Source organism: Equus przewalskii, chromosome 24, assembly GCF_037783145.1.
Source record: "Equus przewalskii isolate Varuska chromosome 24, EquPr2, whole genome shotgun sequence".
In the NCBI taxonomy this organism is placed as follows: Eukaryota; Metazoa; Chordata; class Mammalia; order Perissodactyla; family Equidae; genus Equus; species Equus przewalskii.
In genome coordinates, this window is record NC_091854.1 from 13,039,086 (window position 1) to 13,061,938 (window position 22,853).

The 22,853-nt window shown below is 33.9% G+C and overlaps 1 protein-coding gene and 1 long non-coding RNA gene across 19 annotated transcripts in view; one reads left to right on the top strand and one right to left on the bottom strand.

Annotated features, from left to right (window-relative positions):
* Positions 1 to 22,853, bottom strand: part of LOC139079168 (uncharacterized) — a 196,059-nt gene that overhangs the window by 159,985 nt on the left and 13,221 nt on the right. The gene's annotated exons all lie outside the window — the stretch shown is intronic.
* The window catches only part of COL24A1 (collagen type XXIV alpha 1 chain), a 349,075-nt gene that overhangs the window by 17,977 nt on the left and 308,245 nt on the right, over positions 1 to 22,853 (top strand). For 10 of the 16 annotated variants that reach the window (XR_011532521.1, XR_011532522.1, XM_008516954.2 and 7 more), the window contains 3 exons: positions 7,130 to 8,484; positions 15,945 to 15,998; positions 18,706 to 18,759. Coding sequence is in view for 12 of the 16 variants with exons in the window: in XM_008516954.2 (XP_008515176.2) it covers positions 7,130 to 8,484; positions 15,945 to 15,998; positions 18,706 to 18,759 (1,463 nt within the window). In the remaining 4 variants the exon portion in view is untranslated. The remainder of the gene's footprint in view (positions 1 to 7,129; positions 8,485 to 15,944; positions 15,999 to 18,705; positions 18,760 to 22,853) is intronic. The other 6 variants (XM_070592566.1, XM_070592564.1, XM_070592565.1 and 3 more) reach the window with 3 other exon arrangements.

Below are 22,853 nucleotides of genomic sequence, written 5' to 3' on the forward strand. Positions count from 1 at the left end.
CAACCCCAGAAGAGAGGTTTGTGAGTCAGCATATGTGGTTATTGAAATCATGGTTTGGATGAAGTCATTAGGCTTAGTGTTTACAGTAAAAAGAGCAAAGCGTTGTCTTGGTGACACCACCATTTGTTCTCCATTTAAGAAGCAAATAGGTGAAGGACATACAGCCAGTTCTGCTGTTAGGCGACATATGCATTCCTAAAAGTTGTCATGCTGAGGTGTTGGCTCTAGAGGACTGCCTGCATTCAAATTCTGTCTTTGGACTTCCTAGTTGGGTGACCTTGGGAAAATTATTTCAATTCTCTATGACTTAGTTTACGTAACTGTCAGATGGGATTAACAATAGTGCCTCCTCATAGGGTTGTTGTGAGAATTACGTGACTTCAAACAGTAAAGTTCTTTAGAATAGTGCTTGGTACATAGAAAGAATTTAATAAATACTGCTATTCTTATTCTTTTAAAAAATGCAAAGCACCTAATAAGTACCTGGTTGATAATCAATATTCTTTAAATAATTGATTTCCTGAGTGACAACAACTGGATTGATTTTGTGGTTAGGGCCACTCATGAAACAAGTAATTTACCATAGACAACTAAGTTTTTTCTTGCTATTCATTGGTACCAAATATCTAAATTTAACCCCAAAACTGCAATTTGGTGATATCCAGGTCTAAGCTAATGTTAAAGAATCTGTCCTCTGATAGAAGCCTTTCCTTTTTTTCCCCTCTTCTCCCTACCCCCTCTCATCTGTGTCTCTTTCTTTAAGAATTCTCTCTTCTCTCTATCAACATCTGCTCAAAGCATTTGCTAAACATATTCACACTAAGCTATGAAAGCTTAAAACTAGAATGACAATTAGAAATCACCTAACAACTCTGGTGGCTATCTACAGAATATTTCTCACTGTGAGATTTCTGTGGGAAGAAATAACCCTGCCTTGATTAATTAGGCTTGCCAAGGGAGATGTGAGGTTGTGTGGGGAATACAGTGGCTGTGAGGCAGTGTGGTAGGGTGAAGACTGTAGACTTTGAAGTCAGACCACTTGGGCTCAAATCTATTTCTACCATTTATCAGCTGTGTGACTTTGACCAAGTTATTTAATCTCTCTGGGGCTCAATTTCTTCATCTGTGAAATGGGTATGGGCTTTAAGTATAAACTTGAAACCATGAGATATTACCTCCTCATTTCTGTTTCTGGATATCATACAAAAGAAACAAGGTGAATGAAATAATAAATAAACCTGAAAACTCCATTTTCATCAAACTAGGGGACTGCTATAATCTGCAAATTCCTAAAATATGCTGAGAAAAACAGATGCCATATCGAGTAAAGTCAATAGTAAGATTTCAGAAAGCGCCAGCAAAACCAAACTTCCTGAATGTGAGGGGCACGCCTCGAGGTACTTTACCTTTAGCCTTTATACAAAACAAGTGCTACAGGATCTGGAGAGGACAGAAGTTCCCAGAAGGAAGTACAAAAGAAAGAAGCACAAAAACAGGCTAAATGGCTCAGTGGGGACAAATCTCAGAAAATGCAAAAATCTACATCCTGAAGTGAAGGACTCATTCTGAAGCATATACCAATAGGAGTGGATCCAGGGTAAAGACAGTGCAGGCTTGTGAGCAGAGCTGGCTACAGAAGTTTTCCTGGGCTAGGTTTGGTTCAGAGAAGAAGGTGGGGCTTTATCAAGAAGCCATTTGAGGAGGAGACTCTGCTATTGCTGAAATAGAGCCCTTGAGTTTTTATATTTGGAAGGCATGGCCCTCTGTCTTCTCCTCCCAGATTCCTTCTACAAATTGCTGAGCTGCGAAATAATAGGAACTAAAAGCAGTTGGCACAGAATAAATAGAAAGATACAACAAGGTAAAATGTAGAGAAAAGCAGCAAAAATGAGAATGGACACACATAAAACAATCACCTCTATGAAGGAAGATCATAAAGCAGAAATATAAGAACTCAGGAAAATGAAGAGATGGCAAGGTATTAAAAGGATATGAATTATGTGCTTGTAGAACTCAGAAAGGAAGTCACAGAGAAAAAACCTTTGTATAAATCAAGATGAAATTGGAAGGAGCACAAAAAGAGATCAGACATTGTAGGAAACACGGAGAAATGAGACAATCAAACAAATGGAACTGAAGATAAAGAACATATTTTAAAAGATTACAAAGAAATGCTAGAATACAGTCATGGAGATTCAACATACTCATACTTGGAATTTTTGAAGAAGAAAACTAAAACTATAAAATAGAACAAATATTCAAGGATATAATTCATGAAAACTTTGCTAAAGTAAAAACAACAACAACAATAGCAACAGAACTTGAATCTGTACACCACATGGACATACTTTGTGCCTGGAAACACTTATCCAGAATGGTCAATACGAAGCCATATCCTAATCAAATCACTGCACTTCAAAGCTAAAGAACAGCTTTTTGCGGGCATGCTAGTAAAAGATCAAGTTACGTAGAAGGAGAAAAAAAAATTACCTAACTTCAGATTTTTCTACTCTAACATTCAACACCTAAGGACAATGGAACCATATCCACAAGATATTCAAGGAAAGAAAGTATCAACAAAGAATTTTATATCCAATGAAACTTAAGACACAAGCCTACCAACAAACAATTCTAAAAAGTCAAACACTCAAGAAATGTTCTCACGAATCCTTATTGAAGAAACCAATAGAGGTAAACTTCAGCAGAAAAGGAAATGACTGAGAAAACCATTGCAGAAGACTAGCTCTATTTATCAGAAAAAAACGTGGGAAGAGAACAGAATATAAATGTCATATGAACTAACAGCATAGGGATGGTACAATCACCAAAAAACGTGAGGAGAAAGGGAAAAAAGACAGGAAATAGATTGTTTGCTGATTGGCTTATTTGTAGAAGCTGGGAATTAAATCATATTATCCAAAGCTGATAAACCAAATAAAAAATACTATAAGGATATTTAATAATAAAGAGGTAAATACTGAGAAACATAATTCTATTGACTAATATTAGATGGTAAGGGAAAGGGGAGAAAGGAAGAAAAAGGAAAAGGAAACATTCTTCATAGGAAAGAAGGAATAGATATGTCGAAGTAAAGAGAACTAGGGACATTGTATACATTCACAATTTTAAAGGTAACCCTTTAGAATAAAAATACAAACCTTTCTAAATCTCAGAAGAACTACATACAAAAACAAGGTAAAGGCAACAAAGCACACAGTGAAAAGACTTTAAAAAGTTAAAATGGGAAACCAATATAAAATAATACAACAGATAGATTAAATGAACCATCACACTGAAAATGTACATAGATTTAATGTTTATATTCAAATAAAGAAATGTTCAGATTAGATCACAAAGCAAACAAAACTTCTTCCTCTTTAGTTAAAACACAGTGTTTCAAAGTAGATGAAAATAAAAGCGTGGACAAAGCTATACTGGACAAACACAAACAAAAATAAAGTGGGGGAAGGAGGCTTAGTCTTACCAGATATGGTAGAAGTTTTACCAAAAAAAAAAAAAAAAAGCCAGACATGCAAGTTCTTTATATAATTCAGAAAGGTGCAATATCCAACGACTATATGAATTTTATGACTATCTGTGTATAATAACCATAACATCAATATTCATAAAGCTAAGACCACACAAGAGAAAAGACCAAATAGACACACTAGTGGTGAGAGACTTCTTTTACTTCTTAGTCCATGACGGATTCATTGTATAAAAATAAACAAGGATACAGAGAATATAAATAACATAAACAGAGGTTCAGCTAACTGGTATTAAATTCTGTACCCTGAAACACCTTTGCGATTGCTTATCAAACACTTGAAAATTGACCACTTATTAGCTAACTTTCAAAAACAGAAAGTGCCTATTAGACACCATTCTCTGATTACAATGCTATTAAGTTAGATTTTAATAACAAACTCAGACAGCAAAACAAAAAACCTTCTAATTGGAAATTTTAAAATTTCCTCTTAAATCATTTTGGTCAATGGGAAAATACAAATAAAGATTGCTTAGTTTCTAGAGTAAACGACAAAAATGAAAATACCACACAATCTATGGAGTACAGCTAAAGCAATACTCAGAAAATTTATAGCTTAAATGCTATAAATTAAGAACTAAATACTCATCTTCAGAAATTAGAACAAGAATAAAACAAACCTAGATAAAATATAAAAAGATAATTAGTGAAGATAAATGCAGAAATTAATTAATTGATTAGATAGACAAAAAAGGTAGAAAGGATAAACAAACCCAAAGGGTATACTTTTCAAATGACCAGTAATGATACTAACTTAAAAACAAATAGAGGAAAATATTCAAAATTGGAAAATTATATAGATAACCACGGAAATAGGAAAACAAAAAGAATTGTAAGGGGCTATTACATGAAGATCCCTGATACATTTGAAAGCCTAGAAGAAAGTTATTATTTCATAGAAAAATGTAAGTTTCTAAAATTGATTCAAGATGCAGTAAAAAATTAGAATAAATCTATTAACATAGAAGATTGAGAAAGTGAATGAAATTCATTTTTATCAATGAAAAAGCCAACTTGATAAGTTTGGTTTGCAGCCGAGTTTTACCTAACTTTTGAAAAAAGAGAAAGATAATTCTAAACATATTTAAACTGCTTTAGGCCATTGAAAATAGTGAAACTTCAATATTATAGTCTGATAAAGATAGGACAATAAAAGAAAATCCACAGACCAGTCTTAACTCATAAATATCGACACAATGATTCTAAGTAAGTTATTCTTCAAGAATCTAACAAGATATCAAAAGAATAATATACAGCCATCAAATATATAGATTTTATTTTAGGAATGTAAAGATGGTTCAATAACAGGAAATGTATTGAACAGTAAATGCTCAAAGTCATTTGTTTGTTTAAAAATCTCAGCTATCTGTCATACAAATTCAAATAAAAACAGAATTGAAGGAAACGTATTGATATATATGTAAAGAAATATTGAAAACACACATATGTACTCTAAAGTTTTCAAATAATACTCTTTCCAATAATATTTCCTTTTAATAGAATCAGAAATTTGAAGCAGTAGATAGCAGGTGTTAGTGTTGGTTTTCTTCAAGCAAGGAGCAGCCCTTGATATCATACCACATAACTGTGACTCTTCCTTTGTGTAAGAATAGTCTATGTGCATCATAGAATAACTTCCACATACTTTATGATTATATGTACTTTAAGCATTGTGATTTCATAGTAGCAATGTTCCTTCCATAGTTTACTTCTCAGATTGAGATATGCATACCCTTAGAAGCAGGTAGCATTGAGCAAGATTATCCAAAGTCATAGAGTAAGTATGGTATATGTTTCAGGAGTATAAATTTTCATTGACTATTGTGGATGGGAATAGTTAGCTGATTTAGCTGGTAATTCATGTTTTATAATAAAACATAGTCATATTATGGAGTAAAATTAAAATTTTCATAAATTAAAATTATAAAACATGAGAAGTGAAAGATTTTTTTGTGTGTTTTTACGGGGCCTCTTAAAAATATTCCCCCAAATCCCTGGAGATGCATATAATTCTAAACTTCTGTTAGGAATATTTTGGTGGAAAAGCTTGACAGATATTGTCATACAATATGTTAGATACAAACATTTATAACATTTAAAACTGTTATCAAATTACAACTACTTCATAAATGAAATGATGCTTGTTCTAACCTTAAAACAGTGTTTTGTAAAGCTCTCTAATAAGAAAACATCTTAATTGTACTTCTAGATTACACATGAATGATATTCAGTTATTATTTCATTGTTGTATATAGTTTTCAGACTTGGGTCTGACATTTGCTATTATGTTTACTATTTGTAATAAACATGAATTATCAAATATCTATTAATTTCCCGTAAAAGGAAAACTAAGATGATGTACAATGTTGCTGGCTAATCTTCAAAAACTTTTTTTCCTCATTTATCACAGTTTCAAATTAACAATTCTTTGACATTTCCTGTTGGAAATGATTATATATGTACAAAGATACAGATGGGAGATTTATAATCCAAAGAATAACAAAAATCATATGGCTAACTAAACTGTTCTATATCTTTAAGAAAGGATTCATCATTCTTTACAAATAGTATTTAATTTTATAGGACTCTAGAGATAAATGTGACATCTAACCAGATTCTAGTGGGGCAAATTCATTCATTCAGACATTATAGAACTATTTGCAAGGCAGATGTAGTAGATATCCAATAATCAATTGGAATCTGTCTTCCTAGAGTTTATAATTGAGTGAGGGAGATAAGCAGTACACTATTAGTAACATTACAATAAAACATAAACCAGAAAAATCTGTAATTATATAAAATCCATATTATATAATAAATATTGAAAAAGAGTCTACAAATTCTTTGGATAAAAATTATTGTGGAGGACTGAGAAAAAATGGAAGAGAAAGAAACTTGGAAGGGAGAGAAAAAGTATGTTTATCACCAACATTAGGAATTCACATTATCTTGTTGGAGAGATATCAAGGTGACTAGGTACTCTATGTATATAGCACACACTTAAGGTATTATGCATAGAGAGAGCTTTTATGTGACTTGTAAATTCCCAGAAGGCTAGAAGGGAAAACAGTCTGAAAAATTATAGTTTAAAGGACTATGTGAACTTAATATGTAAAATGGTTTCTAAATTACAGATATCATTTTGTAAGTATGTCTTTAACATAGAAGTCATAAAATTCTAACTTCTAAATTAAAGAAGTCAATGACATCTGGGAATCTTTGAATATGTCTATTCATTGGAGTAAGAAGATTTCTACTTGATTGGTAAAAATGAGAGAACATTTATTAATTAAATTTTGGGTTTAGGGATATTTGGATGTGTGTGTGTCTGTGTGTGTGTGTGTGTGTGTGCATGTGTGTGTATGTGTATGTGTTTTTCACATTGAGTGTAACATTTTACTCTCCCTCTTCGTATCTTTCATTACCTGGAAATTAGTTATTGAGAGAGCATGCTTATTTTAGGGATTACTGTTGATAGAGACAAGGAAGATTTTCTCATACTCAAACATTTATATGAACACATGAATGCATAAGAGTAAGATTCTTTCTCTTTCTCTTTCTCTCTCTCTTTTTAATTTCCAGGCATAGATATTCTTCATCAACTAGGCCTTGGAGGCAAAGATGTAAGACACTCATCATCAGTGACTGCTGTACCATCATCATCTACACCATTCCCTCAGGGGGTCCATTTAACAGAATCAGGTGTCATGTTAACAAATGATGCTTACATTGAGTCACCTCTCATGAAAATTTTACCAATCAACTTAGAACAGCCATTTACAATATTAATCGGGTTACAGTCACATAGAGTAAACAATGCATTTCTCTTCAGCATTAGAAATAAAAATAGACTGCAATTAGGAATACAATTATTACCTAAAAAGTTAGTGGTGTACCTTGGAGGAAAGCAGACTGTATTTTTCAACTACAGTGTTCATGATGAGCGATGGCACTCATTTGCTCTTACTATTAGAAACCAAGTTGTCTCAATGTTTGTTGAGTGTGGAAAGAAATATTTTAGCAAAGAGACTCTTTTGGAAGTTCAGACCTTTGATTCTAACAGTGTGTTTACCTTAGGAAGTGTGAATAATAATTCTGTCCATTTTGAAGGAATAGTGTGTCAGTTGGATATTATTCCTTCATCAGAAGCATCTGCAGACTATTGCAGATATGTGAAACAACAGTGTCGCCCTGAGACAAGCCTTCTTCATACAACTATCGTACCAGCTAGGATACTGGAAAACTCTCCCTTGCCCAAACAATTTGGTCAAAGAGTGCTGTCAGAGGACTCACTTACTGAAGGCAAAAGCATTCCAACTATCATAAATAACAATTCTGCAACAGTGCATAAACAACAAGAACTCCAGATATCAAGATCTCAGTTAACGTCTCTTCATTCAGGGAATGTCTCTGCTGTGGATCTTGTGAACCATGGGATTCAGGCCAGAGAAGTAATCACAGAGGAACATACTCAGACAAATTTAAACCTGTCAATGACCCATCATCACCTCAGTCAGGCAAGAACAAATAGCAAGGAGAAACTTAGTTCTCTCCTAACTGTGTCCGACAATATCACACAGAATAATAATAAAGTGAGTGGTCTGTCACCATTTAAGAAGATATCATCTGTTCTTTCACATATAAAACAAGATACAATTACAAATCTCAAGAAGGCTATTACAACAAATCTACATACTAATGAACTCATGGAACTGCAAGAGATTTTAAACACAACCTTATACAGAGTGACAGATGAGCCATCTGTGGATAATCACCTTGATCTAAGGAAGGAAGGTGAATCTGATTCTCATGCTACTTATCCCATCGAAAATAGCTATGAAACTGGACTTTATGATTATTATTATTATTATGAGGATCTTAATGCAGTGCCTGAAATGGAGAATCTGAGAGGGCCAAAAGGGGACCCTGGACCTCCCGTAAGTTGTTGTTGTTGTTTTTAAAATGTATCATAATGCAGTAACTTACCATACCTTGCAAAAAGAATTCTCTAGATCGAACAATTAAAACAGATCAAATCTGTCTCAGAAATGTATTCTGGCTACAGTGAGTGAATTTATGGTTGCTGTAACATATCCAACCAGAATGCAATCCTGGCTCAAAGACTGTACTTTTTTTTTGTTGTGTTTATTGGCAGGCTGAAAAGGTTATTTAATTCTGGTAAAATGTAAGTAAGCTATATGTTTTTCTTGTTCAGTTGAAATTCAACCAGAAATCCAACCGCCAAATATAGATCAGCATTCTTTATTTAAAAAAACCGTAGACTTAATGCATAGTCATGTTAAAAGAAAGATATAAAAGTTATAGTAGACTAAAGGAAAATACATTAAGTACATCAACTAAATAGCCTTTCAGAAAAATAGTATCAAATGTATTAAAATAGAGTGTAAAATTTATTTTAGATAGAGATAATTTTGTAGTGAATCATTGACTGGGAAAAAGCAAACCCTTACATTATCATTCTAAATGAAATATTTTAATTTCCATGAACAGTAACATATTTCATTACATCTTCAATGATTTAGTCAGTTTACATATATGGATTAATAAAAGCTCTATCTACCTAATACAGAAACTAGCCAGTCAGCCCATCAGTCCACTCAATGGAAAAAACCAGCCAAGTCACTTATTTAATAATGTATAAACAAAATTATGAGATAATAGATGGATTTTTTTTTCAGCTCTGAAATTCTTTTGTTTAGGTACAATTACAGATTAACATCTGAAAAATTTTAAAATCATTTAAAACTCATTTAAAGCTATTTAAAATCACATTAGAAACATTATTTTTTGCCTTTCTTATTTGATTACTTTAAATAATCAACCTATATGTCTTCAGAAATTAATTATTTTAATTGCAAGCAGACTAAACTGTATCTTAAAGTACTTCTTTATTTGATGAAAATAAAATTTGAGTCATTGGTTTAGTTCCAGAAACCATAGAATGGGAAAAGATGATGCCACTTGCTTAGCTTGTGTTTCCTTTGTGGTTATTACTCGAAGTGATTTGATAGGTATTGAGCAACTCTTATTAGAGTGAATGTTTAAAGTCTTTAAAATAAAACTTGGAGAATATATTATTATAGTGAAATAAACTCTTTTCAGCTATGACAATTAATTATCAACAGATTAGTAAAAAAAAATTGTGCCACTGGGCAGGTCATATTAAACAAATAGCTATGGAAGTCATTTACTTTCTTTGGAAAGAGTCAGTATGATGAAATAAGCATTGATCTCTTCTGTAAATCCAAAATAGTCATTTCAGCATGGGTAGGTGAAGCACTAATATTCAACAGATAATTATTTAGTCTCTGCTATGGGCAAAGCAGGAACACAAAGTATGTATAAAGAGCTTACATTTCAATAATGGGGATACCCATTATTGAAATTCATTTCAATATTGATATTCAAATTCAATATTCAAAAATTGAAGTTCATTTATAACTCTACCTCACAGTAAAGTATAATGAATGCCACTGAAAGATACAAACTAAGTGTATGGAGTACAGATGTTAAAGGTAAGAAAAATATTTTTCGAGGGGATCCCCATGAAAGATCACTTAAGGGTAGGCTGTTCAGGATAGGTTCTTGTGGACAAAGTTAGTTATAACCTAGGCCTCAAATAATGGATATGATTTTGATAGGTGAAAGGAACTGGCATATTTTTTTATATAGGAAAAACAGCATAGTAGCTATCATTTGCTGGGCTTTTTACCTTGTTGCAGATGTTCTACCATGACCTTTACATTCATTATCTTATCTTAAAAGAACCTTGTAAGGTTGGTATTATTATCCTCATTTTCCAGGTGAAGAAACTGAAGCCCAGAAGAGTTAATTTACTTGTCCATAACCACATCGCTGATAAATGATAGAGCCAGGATTCGGACCTAGGTTTTCTGCCTTTAAAGCTCAAACTCTTTCCTAATATTAGACTGAATAATGTTGGACAAATATAAGACCAGCTAGACGTTGTCAGGTTGTAGAGAGTATCGTCAAACTGATAGTTCTAACTTCATCTTGTTCTCAATGGAGAATTTTGCAGATTTCTAAGCAGAGACATTAATAGGGGAGTCAGTCTGGAAGTAGGGCCCAGAACAGATAAGAAGTTCCTGTATCATTTTGATGTTACAAGACTAGGACATTATCTAGGATGACAGCAGTGAAAATGCAAAGGAAAGATAGGATTCCAGAGATGTTCTGAAGGAAGGTTTGGTGCTAGGGACCAAGAAAAAAGGAAGCGAATCAAAGATGACTCTCAAGTTTTAAGCCTGTGGATTGAGAGAATGGTGATACCATTACTAAAAACAGTAACTAAGAGACAAAGTCAATTTTACGAGAAAAGTAAGTTAAAACATTTAAGATACTGTTGGCAATTCAGTAAGCTGTTGGGAAAGTTGAAAGAAGCTGAAGTGAAAAAGAGAGGTCAAGGCAGGGGCTATAGATTTTGGAGTCCTCTCGTCAGTAATATAGTTGAAGCTACAGGATTGAATAATATTTTTAAGGAAAGGAGTTTGGCATAGGGTCAAGACCCACATTATGGGGAATGTTTACTTTTGGCTTATAGAAGGAAAAAAGCAGGAAGGTGATGGAATGGTCAGGGAGATGGAAGAGAATACTGTACTATCACAAAGGCCAAAGAAGAGAGTTCTGAGAAGAAATCGATCAGCAGAGCAAAAAAGCTACAGGGAAGTCACAGGGGATGACGACTGAGAAAAAGTGGAGGAGATCTACTCAACCTTCTGATGGGAAAGTCATTGTTGAACTTTGAGACTCCAACTTCAGCACAGTGTAGAAGATTAAACGTAGATTTTAGAAAGCTAATGAGCGAGTGAATGGTGATGGGATGATGAACTTGGTAGGGATTGTTTCACTGCTTCCTGAAGTGGATGTTACTGTGTGAAGTCTGAGGCCAGCTTGATTTTTCCTACTTGTGGGTGACTGTTTTTTCCACTGTGTGCACAGGCAGTAATTTCATTATCTCTGAAGTTCAGTAAATCTTTTAGGTTCTGTATCAGTGTTTTCTGGTACTCTTTTGATTTGAAGACTATTTTTATTTTATTACAGGAAAGTCTCCAATATATCCTCAAGTATTTTTCTTTTCCATTTTTCTGTATTCTTTTTCAGGCACACCAATAGGCATACGTTGAATGTCCTTTGGGATGATACATAGTATTTATTGTCTTGTCTACAATCATGTCAAAGTGCTCTTTTTCATTTTGTGTGAATTCACTTATCCAACATCCATATTCCTTTATTATAAAGACTTTTCAATTGTATTTAATCAGTTTTTATTGCTTCTGATGTGGCTTCCATCTATAATGTTTTTCTTTTCTTTTTTTTCTTTGTTGTTTTTGCTCTTTCATATCTTTTTTAAGCTCTTCTCATTCACATTTCATTACCTTTGGCTGCTCTTTTTACCTCTTGTAACTTTTTTTTTTAGCTCTCTTCTTATAGAGAAATGTCATCTTGAAATTCTTTGAAGCTACAGTGAACTATATGACTGAACTTTTTTTCTGTTGCATGGGGTAGTTCCTCTTCTGGTAAATGATTTTCATCTATCTTCTGGCAAATGATTTTCATCTACTTTTTTTTTTAAGATTTTATTTTTCCTTTTTCTCCCCAAAGCCCCCCAGTACATAGTTGTATATTTTTAGTTGTGGGTCCTTCTAGTTGTGGCATGTGGGACTCTGCCTCTGCGTGGCCTGATGAGCAGTGCTATGTCCGTGCCTGGGATCCAAACTAGTGAAACCCTGGGCCGCTGAAGCGGAGTGCCCAAACTTAACCACTCGGCCATGGGGCCGGCCCCCAACACCTACTTTTAATTTATGTTTCTCTCCTCATACTTCCCCTTTCTCTCAATATCTATGTATAGGTCTCATGCTGGTTTCTTTCTGGTTATTGCTCTTATCTTAAATAAAGACAACTTTTTCTTGTTTTTAGAATAGTATAGGGAGAGACAAAGGGAAGTAAGGTGGAGTGATAGAGTGTCAAATTTAGGTTGCTGCCTTAAACACCATCTTACCATATTTATTTTGACCTTTACCCAGAGACATATCTCCTTTCATTTTTATGTACAATTTGTTGTGAAGCCCTTTATATCATAGACTCTCTGAGAAGTAATATCGTGATTTACGCTGTTGTCTTTTACCCCCTCTCACCACTAGAAATCTCCCAAAGTTAGGAGATTTGGTTGTAGATCACAACAACAGTTCTTCCTCTTCAGCTCTACATTCCTTACTCTTGGCCCTTTGGAACTGGGTCTCTACTAGGTCATGAATTCTATCTCCTACGGCTTTCCCATTCCCTCAAACCTCGTCATTGTAATCAAAGGATTGTTGGAATGAACTTTCAGGACTGATAGACTTTCAGGTATCTGTAGCCTGTCCAGTGTTTGAAATCTGAGGAAGTTTTTTGTTTCTTTTTTGTTTTTGGTCATCTCTCAACATCCTTCCTTAGTTCAAAGTTTCTCAGTATTTGGAAGATAATCTTCATATTTTGTGGTTTGTGGCTGCGGTCCTTTCCTTGTTTCATTGGAGATGATGTCTTCTTCTTTTGGTGTTTTTTGTTGTTTTCAGTGGGTTTTGAGGGAGGGAGGGTAGTTTAAAGAATGTTCTCATTCTGCCATCTTTTACATAAATTCTCTAGTGATATTTTTAAAAACATAAATTGGATCATGTTATTTATCTGTTTAAACTCTTCAGTGGCAAAAGCATAAGGCTCTTAGAATAAACTAAAAACTCTTTATCCTGACCTGTTCTGTCAAATGGGATCTGGCCCTGCTCATCACTGCACCCTCTGCTTGTTCCACTTACTCTCACTATTAGTTTTCTTTTAGTTCCTCAATAAGACTATGTTTTTCCTTTGTTTTGTTTTGTTTTACTCACACACTCATTCATTTTATTCCTATTTTCTTCAATTTTATTTTCTCTTTTTTTCTAACTCCCATTTACCTTTCAAGTCTACCTTAACAGTTCTGCAGAGAAGCCTTCTCTATTACCACAATATAAATTAGACACATCTGTCAATCTCTCTCTTGGTTGCTTATTTCCTTCATATCACTATGAAAAATGTATAATTATGTGTTTATCCAATTAATGTGTGCCTTTCTATCTGTACTGTAAGCTCCAGGAGGGCTTGATGCTTACTAACTAATGTTTATTGCGTGAGTGAATGAATGAGTGAGTAAATGAATTAAAAATGGAATTTTAGATACAGGACTTCCAAGATTAATTGACCAGATATTACTATCTCTTAGAAGTATTGATCTACTAAATACACTTGTCTTAGTATATATATTACCCTAGTAATAATAATATTATAAATAACATTAATTCAGTGCTTGCTGTGCCCCATGCATACCTTTAAAAAGGTATTAATTACTCTGTAGTTTACTGGTTTACTACTATATATCAGACGTAGTCACAAGTATTTCATATACAGTATCTTTATTGCCTATAATAACCCTGAAAGGTAGATTTTTATCACCAATATTTTAAAGATGAGAAAACTAAGGCTTAGAAAGAGTAACTTACTCGTCCAAGGTCATTTAGCTAGTAAATGATTGAGGCATCATTTGAATCTAAATTGGATGATTACAAAACCATTGCTCTTTTAATTGAATTATACTTTCTCTAAATAACCAAAAATCTGAAAGTTAAAGGGCCTTTTCTAGTACTTAACTTTATTTATAGAAAATAATTTATTCTCCTCAAAAAATTCATACCATATAAAATTACTTTGCTTCTCTTGTTTCTAGAAAATGTCTATTAATAACCTGTTCTCAAAGATTTGGAAATGTAAAATTGTGAAGACAAGTTAAATTGACTTTTATTTAGTGCTTATTAAACAAGTCAAATGTTTCAATCGTGATATAAAATATAGTTTCTTTTTTCTCCAGTATCTAATATTAACTGTAAAATTAACTGCCTTTTCAGTGTGAATGGAAAAATGTTTTCTTTTGTCACAAAGTAGTACGATAGGGCAATAAACCAAACTAGACATTTTATTACTTTACTTTTCCATTTAGTTTTTAATTTTTAGTTGTTATATTCTGGAACTTTAACTGAAATCAACAGCTGTTAACTTCTAATTACAACAGCAGAACCAGAACCAACTTGAAAAGAATTTGATTTTTTTTTAAATAAGTGAAAGCCAGTTTTTGATAGAAGCTAGTGATGTAATAATACCTGTTAAAATATTTGAATGGCTCAGGAAGGAGAATGCCCTCAGTTTGGAGTTGAATAGAAATAGTATTTCCCTCTCAATATTAGGAAATATATGAAAATTTTACAGGGGTAGGAGAAGGAAAATAAAATTAAATGAAAATGGACCTTTTGAAATATATAAAGAGCATTAGAAAACTGCAAAATAACTGTAATATCAATAAAGGAGAAAGTTTCAAAGAGAAAAATGCTACATGAAAATAAAGCTCATTAGGTTATGCTGCTTGTTAATGGTAGGGCTAGCCTTGATATGTCTAATTTCAAAGCTTGCACTATTTTTACTGCGATCATGAATGAATGTTTTGTAAAATGGAGTATGTGTATGCTCTATAGATATCAAGAATAATGCCCTATCAGCAGAGTGCTCAGGAACAATTAAATGAATGAACAGATGAATGAATGAATGAATACGTATTAACCATATCCCAAATGAACATTTATTCTTCCACAGTTGATTGTTAAAGTAAGTAAAAAAAAGATTACATAAGTCATTATATGCGGAGCAAAGAAGTAGGTTTCTATGTCTTATTTGATATACTTAAGTAACATTTAACGAACTCAGAACACTTTAAACTGATCCGTTTTTACTTTCACACTTTGTTTTACAAACCATTTAACTCTATTAGTGACTTCCTAGTATGCTGTATTTCATATAAGGCACATTTATTACTGAATATACTAAAGAGAGCACGCTATAGCAGTTTAACACATTACACAGATCCTTGGTGTGTCTTTTAAAAGAACATAAAATAGTCCGCTTTAATTTTTCAAGGCAAGTCTTTTGAAATGTCTTTGAAAAAAACCTGTAGTCATTGGTCTCCAAACCCTAAACTGAATTCCTCCTTCAGTAGTAAAAGTAAATTTAGGTGAATATTACCCACAAAACTACTAGTTATGGTTCCTGTAAAAACCAGATATAGTGGCTCTAACTATATGTCGTAGACTTCCTGCTGCCCTTTCTGGCCAGATTAAAGAGGACACTTGAGTTTCAACTGTCACCCCTGCTGATTAGGGTGAGGGCATTCATGTTTCTTTAAAATCATCAGCAGCTGGGAACTGGGGACTGAAAAAGATCCCTGGAGTAAGAATATTAATAAGACTTGTGAGAACAGATGTGTCTATTATCATGCCTAATATCTTGGCACTTGTTTTCCAAGGGTCCACCTGGTCCAGCAGGTATCCCAGGTCCATCAGGAAAGAGAGGTCCACGGGTGAGTAGATGGGCTCTCTTTCCCATGTGCTGTTAGAATTATCAACTTTCCAGTATGTTTTTCCTAATATTGTACAGTATGTACTTCCTTTGGAAACCTGCCTGGATCTTCAGACTTAGCCCTACCTTTGCCAATTCAAGAAAAGGTTTGGAACATGTGCAGCTTGTTTCTTTGAGTGTGAACACCCAGCCAAAGCATTCTCTGTGGACATGTCCAGGAGAGATTATCAAATTTGTAGATTAGTGGCTATTCTGGTGCTACTTGTAACATTATTCTTAGTTATAAAGTGATCTCATCTGTAGTTGCTAGTCCAAGGTGGGGTTCATTTGCTTTGGGAAATGAAGAGGAGTGGGCTGCCTCAAAAGAGTGCATTCCTGGATTACACAGTGGAAAATATTGGAGCTCTTGACCAGAAAAATAATTGTCCTGAGGAATAGAACTGCCTTAAGGATCAGCAGTAGTTTCTCACATTACACAGGTCCAACAAAAGATTTATTGCTGTGTTAGAATGAGTTTCTTTCAAACCTAAAAAAAAAAGTCGGCTTTTATTAATAGAAATCCTTCAAAAACTAGAAAAAGAATTGTGATTTTGTGTTATAAAGACAAATACAAATACCATATATACTTTCTTTGCATCCTGATTCTTATTTCTCATACAATCTAATGAAAAATCATCCTAAAATCTTACTTTAAGTTGCCCGTATTCACATCAAACTCTTGTCCCTGTGAGGCCTAAGGTGAATGCTCACTGGGCTCTGCGTGTTCTTTAGCATGCCTTTGGTTCCTCTATACTTGAGGACCTATCACATTCCTCCCAGAGTCTCTTCTAAACCTTGCCCACTCTCCTCTAGCCTGCAAACCGTTTCCATCCTTCTACCTCTCTGTCAGGAGACCTTGGATCCTACTTTTCTGAGGGATTGAGTCTATCTTTGTACTAATTCCATTTTCTCTCCTCCACTAAGGCTGTTCTTCTCCCACAGCATGACCTCCACATTCTGAAACTCCATCTATTCTCATCATACAGCAGTCTCCTTCCCTAAATTCCATCTTTTTTTTTTTCATTTATTTGTCCAGTTCTCCTCCCTTTAAAGAAGGATCAGTATTCTTCTCAAGGTTATTACATTTGTGTTCCTAATTTTATCTCCTTTCAATTATTTAACTTAAAACTTGTACTTACATTTTTTCTCCCTAGATTTTATCTCATTTGGTGAAAACCAACAAATTATCCTTTTTTCAAAAAATCCCAAACTTTCATTGATATTAATTTTTCCTTAAGTTATCATCCTGCCTCACTCTTGAACTACTGAGCTTTATATGATGGATTTACATTGCCCTTACATCTACATCAACAACTCATTTGTTTACCCCATAAATTTTTTCCCTCTTTTCTATTAAAATTTATTTTTTGAAGGTTGCAAATGACATATATCATGAAATCTAATTTTTTTCCTTAGTTTTAACCTAGATAGATAAATCTTCATTATTTTCATTACTGACATCCCTCTCCTTTCTGAAACATTTATTAATTCAGAACTAATAATTCTGAAGTATTAAATATCCCCTCTATTAATCCGGAGCTAAAAAGATAGATAAATAAATACTATTAACTATATGTTATGTGTTGCGATAGAGGTATGGCTGAGGAGCACAGAGGTGGGTACCAAACCCAGATGAGTATAGGAGGCCTGGAGACCTGGAAGGCTTTTTGGAAGTGAATCTTAGTTCTTCTACTTGCTGCTTGTGTGAGCTTAAGTTTCCCTATTTGTAAGTGGGAGTAAAAATAACCACTTTGTAGGATTGTTATAAGGATTAGTAATAAAAATTATAAAGCATTAATACAGGTACTGGCACAGAAAAGGTACTTAATAAGTAGAAGCAATTATTGAATTCAGATTGGGAAATTTATCAGCCAAGTGAAATTAAATGACAAATACTCATTGAGTGGCTAATATGTGCTAAGTACTACATTGGTAATATAAAAAAATCTCTTTTCAAAGAATTTATAATCCTGGAACTAAACAGCACATGTCATAGGCAGTTAAAATAGCAATAAAATATTTAAATGACAGATTAGAACAGTGTAGGAAATGTCCCAAGGCAATGTATAATTAATTGCAAATGAATTTTACATGCAGCAATTTCTATAGAAGTTAGTAGGAAAGAGAAATGATTCATGCTGATGTAGCTAGGATTTTAAAATGAGGTGGGATCTCAGCTGACACTTGAAGAATGATTTGGGTAGGTATAAGGGGAAAGAGTTAAATGAAGTAAGTCTTTAAGGCATATGTAATAGCATAAACAAAAACCTAGGTGGAGAAAGAGTTAACACATGTCAAGAGGAGAGTAACTAGACAATTGCACCATGTTACTTTTAGGGTTCCTACTCTGCACAGCTTTTAGAAGTAGCACTAAGTAATATGGCTGGAAATAGGGGTGGTAAATAAGAGAGGTAAATACCTCAAGGCAGTGTTTGAAGCAAAAGACAGAAACCACAGTTCTGCTCTATAATTAATGTAGCTCTCTTTTCCAAGACTGAAATATCCAACATCTCAGAAAAGATACAGAATTTTGTAAAAAAAATGAAGTAATATTCATTTTAATGAAATTATATTATGTAATATTTATTTGAATAATATAATAAACACTGTCTGTTATTTGTATCTAGATCTGTCCTAAGAATGCTTTGACTTTTTTTTACTATTTGCAGGGCATACCAGGGCCACATGGAAATCCTGGGTTACCTGGATTACCAGGTGCAAAGGTGAGTGATTACTAGTGAGTATTGCATGATTTTTCTGACATTATTAAGGAGGTCCTTAACCTTTAAAGCCAACCTTGGGACATTGAGGATCTCTCTCATGTTGAAGAGCATGATTCTTCAACAGGATTGTCTTAGCCTGGCACAGAGCTGGGTTCCTCTGAAAGCCCACCACACTTGGATTTATATACTTAGTGGTAAAGTCAGGTACAGGCCTGCTTTGGTATTCCAAAGTCTTTATTGTCAAAATATGATGGCAATACATGGAAACCTCTGGAATATACAGATTTTGAGTTCAGTAATTTATCTTAAATCAAGGCCATTTTAGAGTGTAAATAAATACTGAGGAAATAAAGTAGCATTCATTTCCCTGCTCCACACTTCCAGAATATTTTTTTTTGAAAACAGCTAACCTGAAAGCCTATATATATCAGCATACATAGTTGTATGATAGTAGTGTGATAGATAATAGCGTGATAGATAGTAGTATGAGCATAGAAAAAAGAATAGAAGAATACACACCAGGCTGGTTACCTTGGGAGGAGGTATGGGAATGGAGAGATAACTAAATTATGTATATATATGAGATTAGGTGAGCATTTAGGGCCTCGGTTGCCAGGACTTCATGAATCTTTTAGGTCTATTAATAGCCCCTCTGCTTATAATGATCACACTCAGAAGTAAACATGTAACCACATAGGATAAGGGTTAAGAACACAGATTTTGGAGTCTGACAGATTTGGGTTCAAGTCTTAGCTCTCTGGATTTATGTGACTAAAAGCAAATGACTTGCTTAGCCTCTTTAAGCTTCATTTTCCTGATTTCCTGGTTTATGAAATGGGGAAAATCACGGTCCATCCTCATAGGGTCGCAGAGAAGGCTAAGTAAATTAATGTGAGTAAAGCACTTAACATGGTGCTAACGTGTCGTAAGTGGCATCATTATTATTAATAGGTAATAATGATAACATATCGCTAACTGCCAACGATTTTTTGAGTTCAACAAAAATGTCTCAGAGAGAAAAAAAAGACTCTAACTCAAGTCCAGATGTGTAACAGTGAGAGGAAAAACAGATCACTTCTAAAGAAATTAGATGTTTGATTTGAATTTGTGATTCCCTAGCCCTTCAAGCTTTATTTGGGGACTTAAAGGTTATTTAGACTAGTAAAAGGTTAAAGTAGTTGTAAAGGCCTAGCTCATATTTCTCCAAAGGGCTGTATTTCCAGGGGCTTTCAGTCCTGTCAGCCTCATTTCCACAATAGGAGCAGCATTTCCACAGGGCTGCATTCTCCTACCCCTTTCCCTGCCAAAGCCAGTAGTACACAGTTAGGCACTCAACTAAATAAACCAATAAAACATATGAATAGGGTGGGGAGAGGTGTAGATAGAGATAGTGGAAAACCTTCCACTGAATTGACTTCTTAAAATGTGTATACATATTCAGAGAAAATGTTTGAGAAAGTGAAGAACTTTGTATCAAATAAAAATTATCATTGTCCCAAGATTAAAAACAATGTATTTTTCAGTATTTACTAGTATAAATATGTGTCTTTGGTAAAATGATGTAGGAGAGATGAAAATTTGAATCTCAAGATTTCTCTTTAATATTATATTTAGTAATACGGATATGATTTTGACCATTTATAACTATTTGCCAGTAAAATACTTTTATGAACCCATATATGAGGGATTTTTTAAAAACCCTACTTTTAATTAGCAAGCAGCTCATTAGACCTCTTGGAGACAATCTTATAAACCTGAATATTAGTCTTTAATTCATATTTAATTTAATAATTTGATAACTGTGTCCAAAATAGCCAAAACTGACCATGGTTTGTTTTAACTGCACATACTTGTGGAGGATATTAGATTTATGTCAAAAATTACCACTGTGTCTTAAATGCATCAAATAAAGCTCGTGGTGTGTGGTTTTCTGAAAGCAATTTTTCCAGATATTTAATATGTGGTTTAGAGTAATCAGAATTAATAGAACATTCAAGTTTTCTCCCTTATAATCCTCTTATAATATTTATTCAAAACAATGCAAACAATGCTGATTGCATGCTCTTGACAATAAATTTTGACATGTAATCACAGGATTTATTTTCCTTCAAGGAATAAAGATTACTTTTAAATTAAGGGATTTTAGAGTATCAAGACAAATCCAGCTATTTTTCCTTTCTCAGTTACTGTTTAGCAAGAATAACACAGTTAGGGGCCTGCCCAGTGGCACAGCAATTAAGTTTGCATGTTCTGCTTCAGCGGCCTAGGGTTCGCTGGTTTGGATCCTGGGTGCAGACCTAGGCACCACTTGGCACGTCATGCTGTGGCAGGCGTCCCACATAAAATAGAGGAAGATGGGCACAGATGTTAGCTCAGGACCAGTCTTCCTCAGCAAAAAGAGGAGGCTTGGCAGCAGATGTTAGCTCAAGGCCAATCTTCCTCAAAAAAAAAAAAAAAATGACATAGGTAGAATTATTGGCTTCTAAGAAAATTGTATAAAATGTCATCTTGTCACTTGCACAAGAAATCATCTGTCCATTTCAAAAGGGGATTACCTGAACGGATGGAAAGAACAAATTAAGTCAATGGCAAATTTAGAAAGGTTTAACTCAAATGGGAACTGCAATGCATTACGGAACCTATATACAGATATATTTGGATTAATGTACTTTACAAAAATTTTTAGAACCAAAAGGTAGCTTATATTAGTTAAATGAGATGAAGCACATAAAGCAGCTGATTGAATGCTTGTACATAGTTGACACTTAAGAAAATGTTACTTCCCTTTTCTCAGAGGAGCTACTTAAGAGGAGACTGGGTCAATTAGAAAAGCAACTTTTACTGAAAATACAACATTTATTATTTGTTAAATAAAACAAAAACAGTCTTGTGGCTCTTATGAATGAAAATACCTTATAGTATAGAAATATGTTCTATTTATAAGGCTATTTTTTTTTGAGGAAAATTAGCCCCAAGCTAACTGCTGCCAATCCTCCTCTTTTTGCTGAGGAAGACTGGCCCTGAGCTAATATCCATGCTCATCTTCCTCTACTTTATATGTGGGACGCCTACCACAGCATGGCGTGCCAAGTGGTGCCATGTCCGCACCCAGGATCCTCACTGCTGAACCCCGGGCCACCAGAAGCAGAACTTGTGCACTTAACTGCTGTGCCACAGGGCCAGCCGCCTTATGAGGCTATTTTAAAGTTTATAAGAATAAAGCCTATTTTGATAAAATAGTCTAGACTGATGCAAAAATTAATCCATTTTATTTTGCTATACTTTTACAATCAAATTAGCATTTATCATAAGGGACAAAAAGTGTAAGCTGATCTTGGTAGTTCTCAACTCTGTTCAGATGAAATGAGTTCTCACTTATGAGTCTATCTTCCTTAATAGGCTCTTAGTAATTTGAGTGCAGGGGCCAGATCTTATTCATCCTTGCATTTGTGCCTAGCCCAGTGCCCAGCATGTGCTGGGCACTCAATAAATGTTAAACTGAACCAATAAGCTGATTTAATATTAGTGACAAGGCACTGGTATCATAAAGGAAAGAGAACTAACATTTATTAAGCACCTAATATCTGACAATTATTTTATTATGACATCTCATTGTTTCATTTCAATTAAGAGTACTATTCAGAGTAGGCTTTATTATCTTCTGCTTTGCATAGAAAAAAACATACTCAGAGAGGTAGGTAAGTACTTAACTAAAGTAACAGTCTGTAACTGATAGAACTGGATTAAGAATTGGTTCTGTCTTACTCTTTCCCTTACACCAGATTGTGTCTCCTAACATAGTGAGAAATTCATTTATAAAACACTACCTTAAGGAGAAAGGGTGGGGGTGGGGTGACCTAATGGAATTTAAAGACTTTTTGAGTTCCTTTAATAATATTAACAAAACATGTTTATTTCAAGGCTCCAGCTTATCCTGTGGATATTGATAATAACATATAAAGATAAACTCCATGAAGAATGAAACTAATCTCTAGTCCCTGAGAACTGTGTTGTTAAATTGTTAAATAATAGAAGAATAAAGTGCCACACAAATTTTTAGTGGATCTATAGCATTTTTTTTTAGCATTAGACTA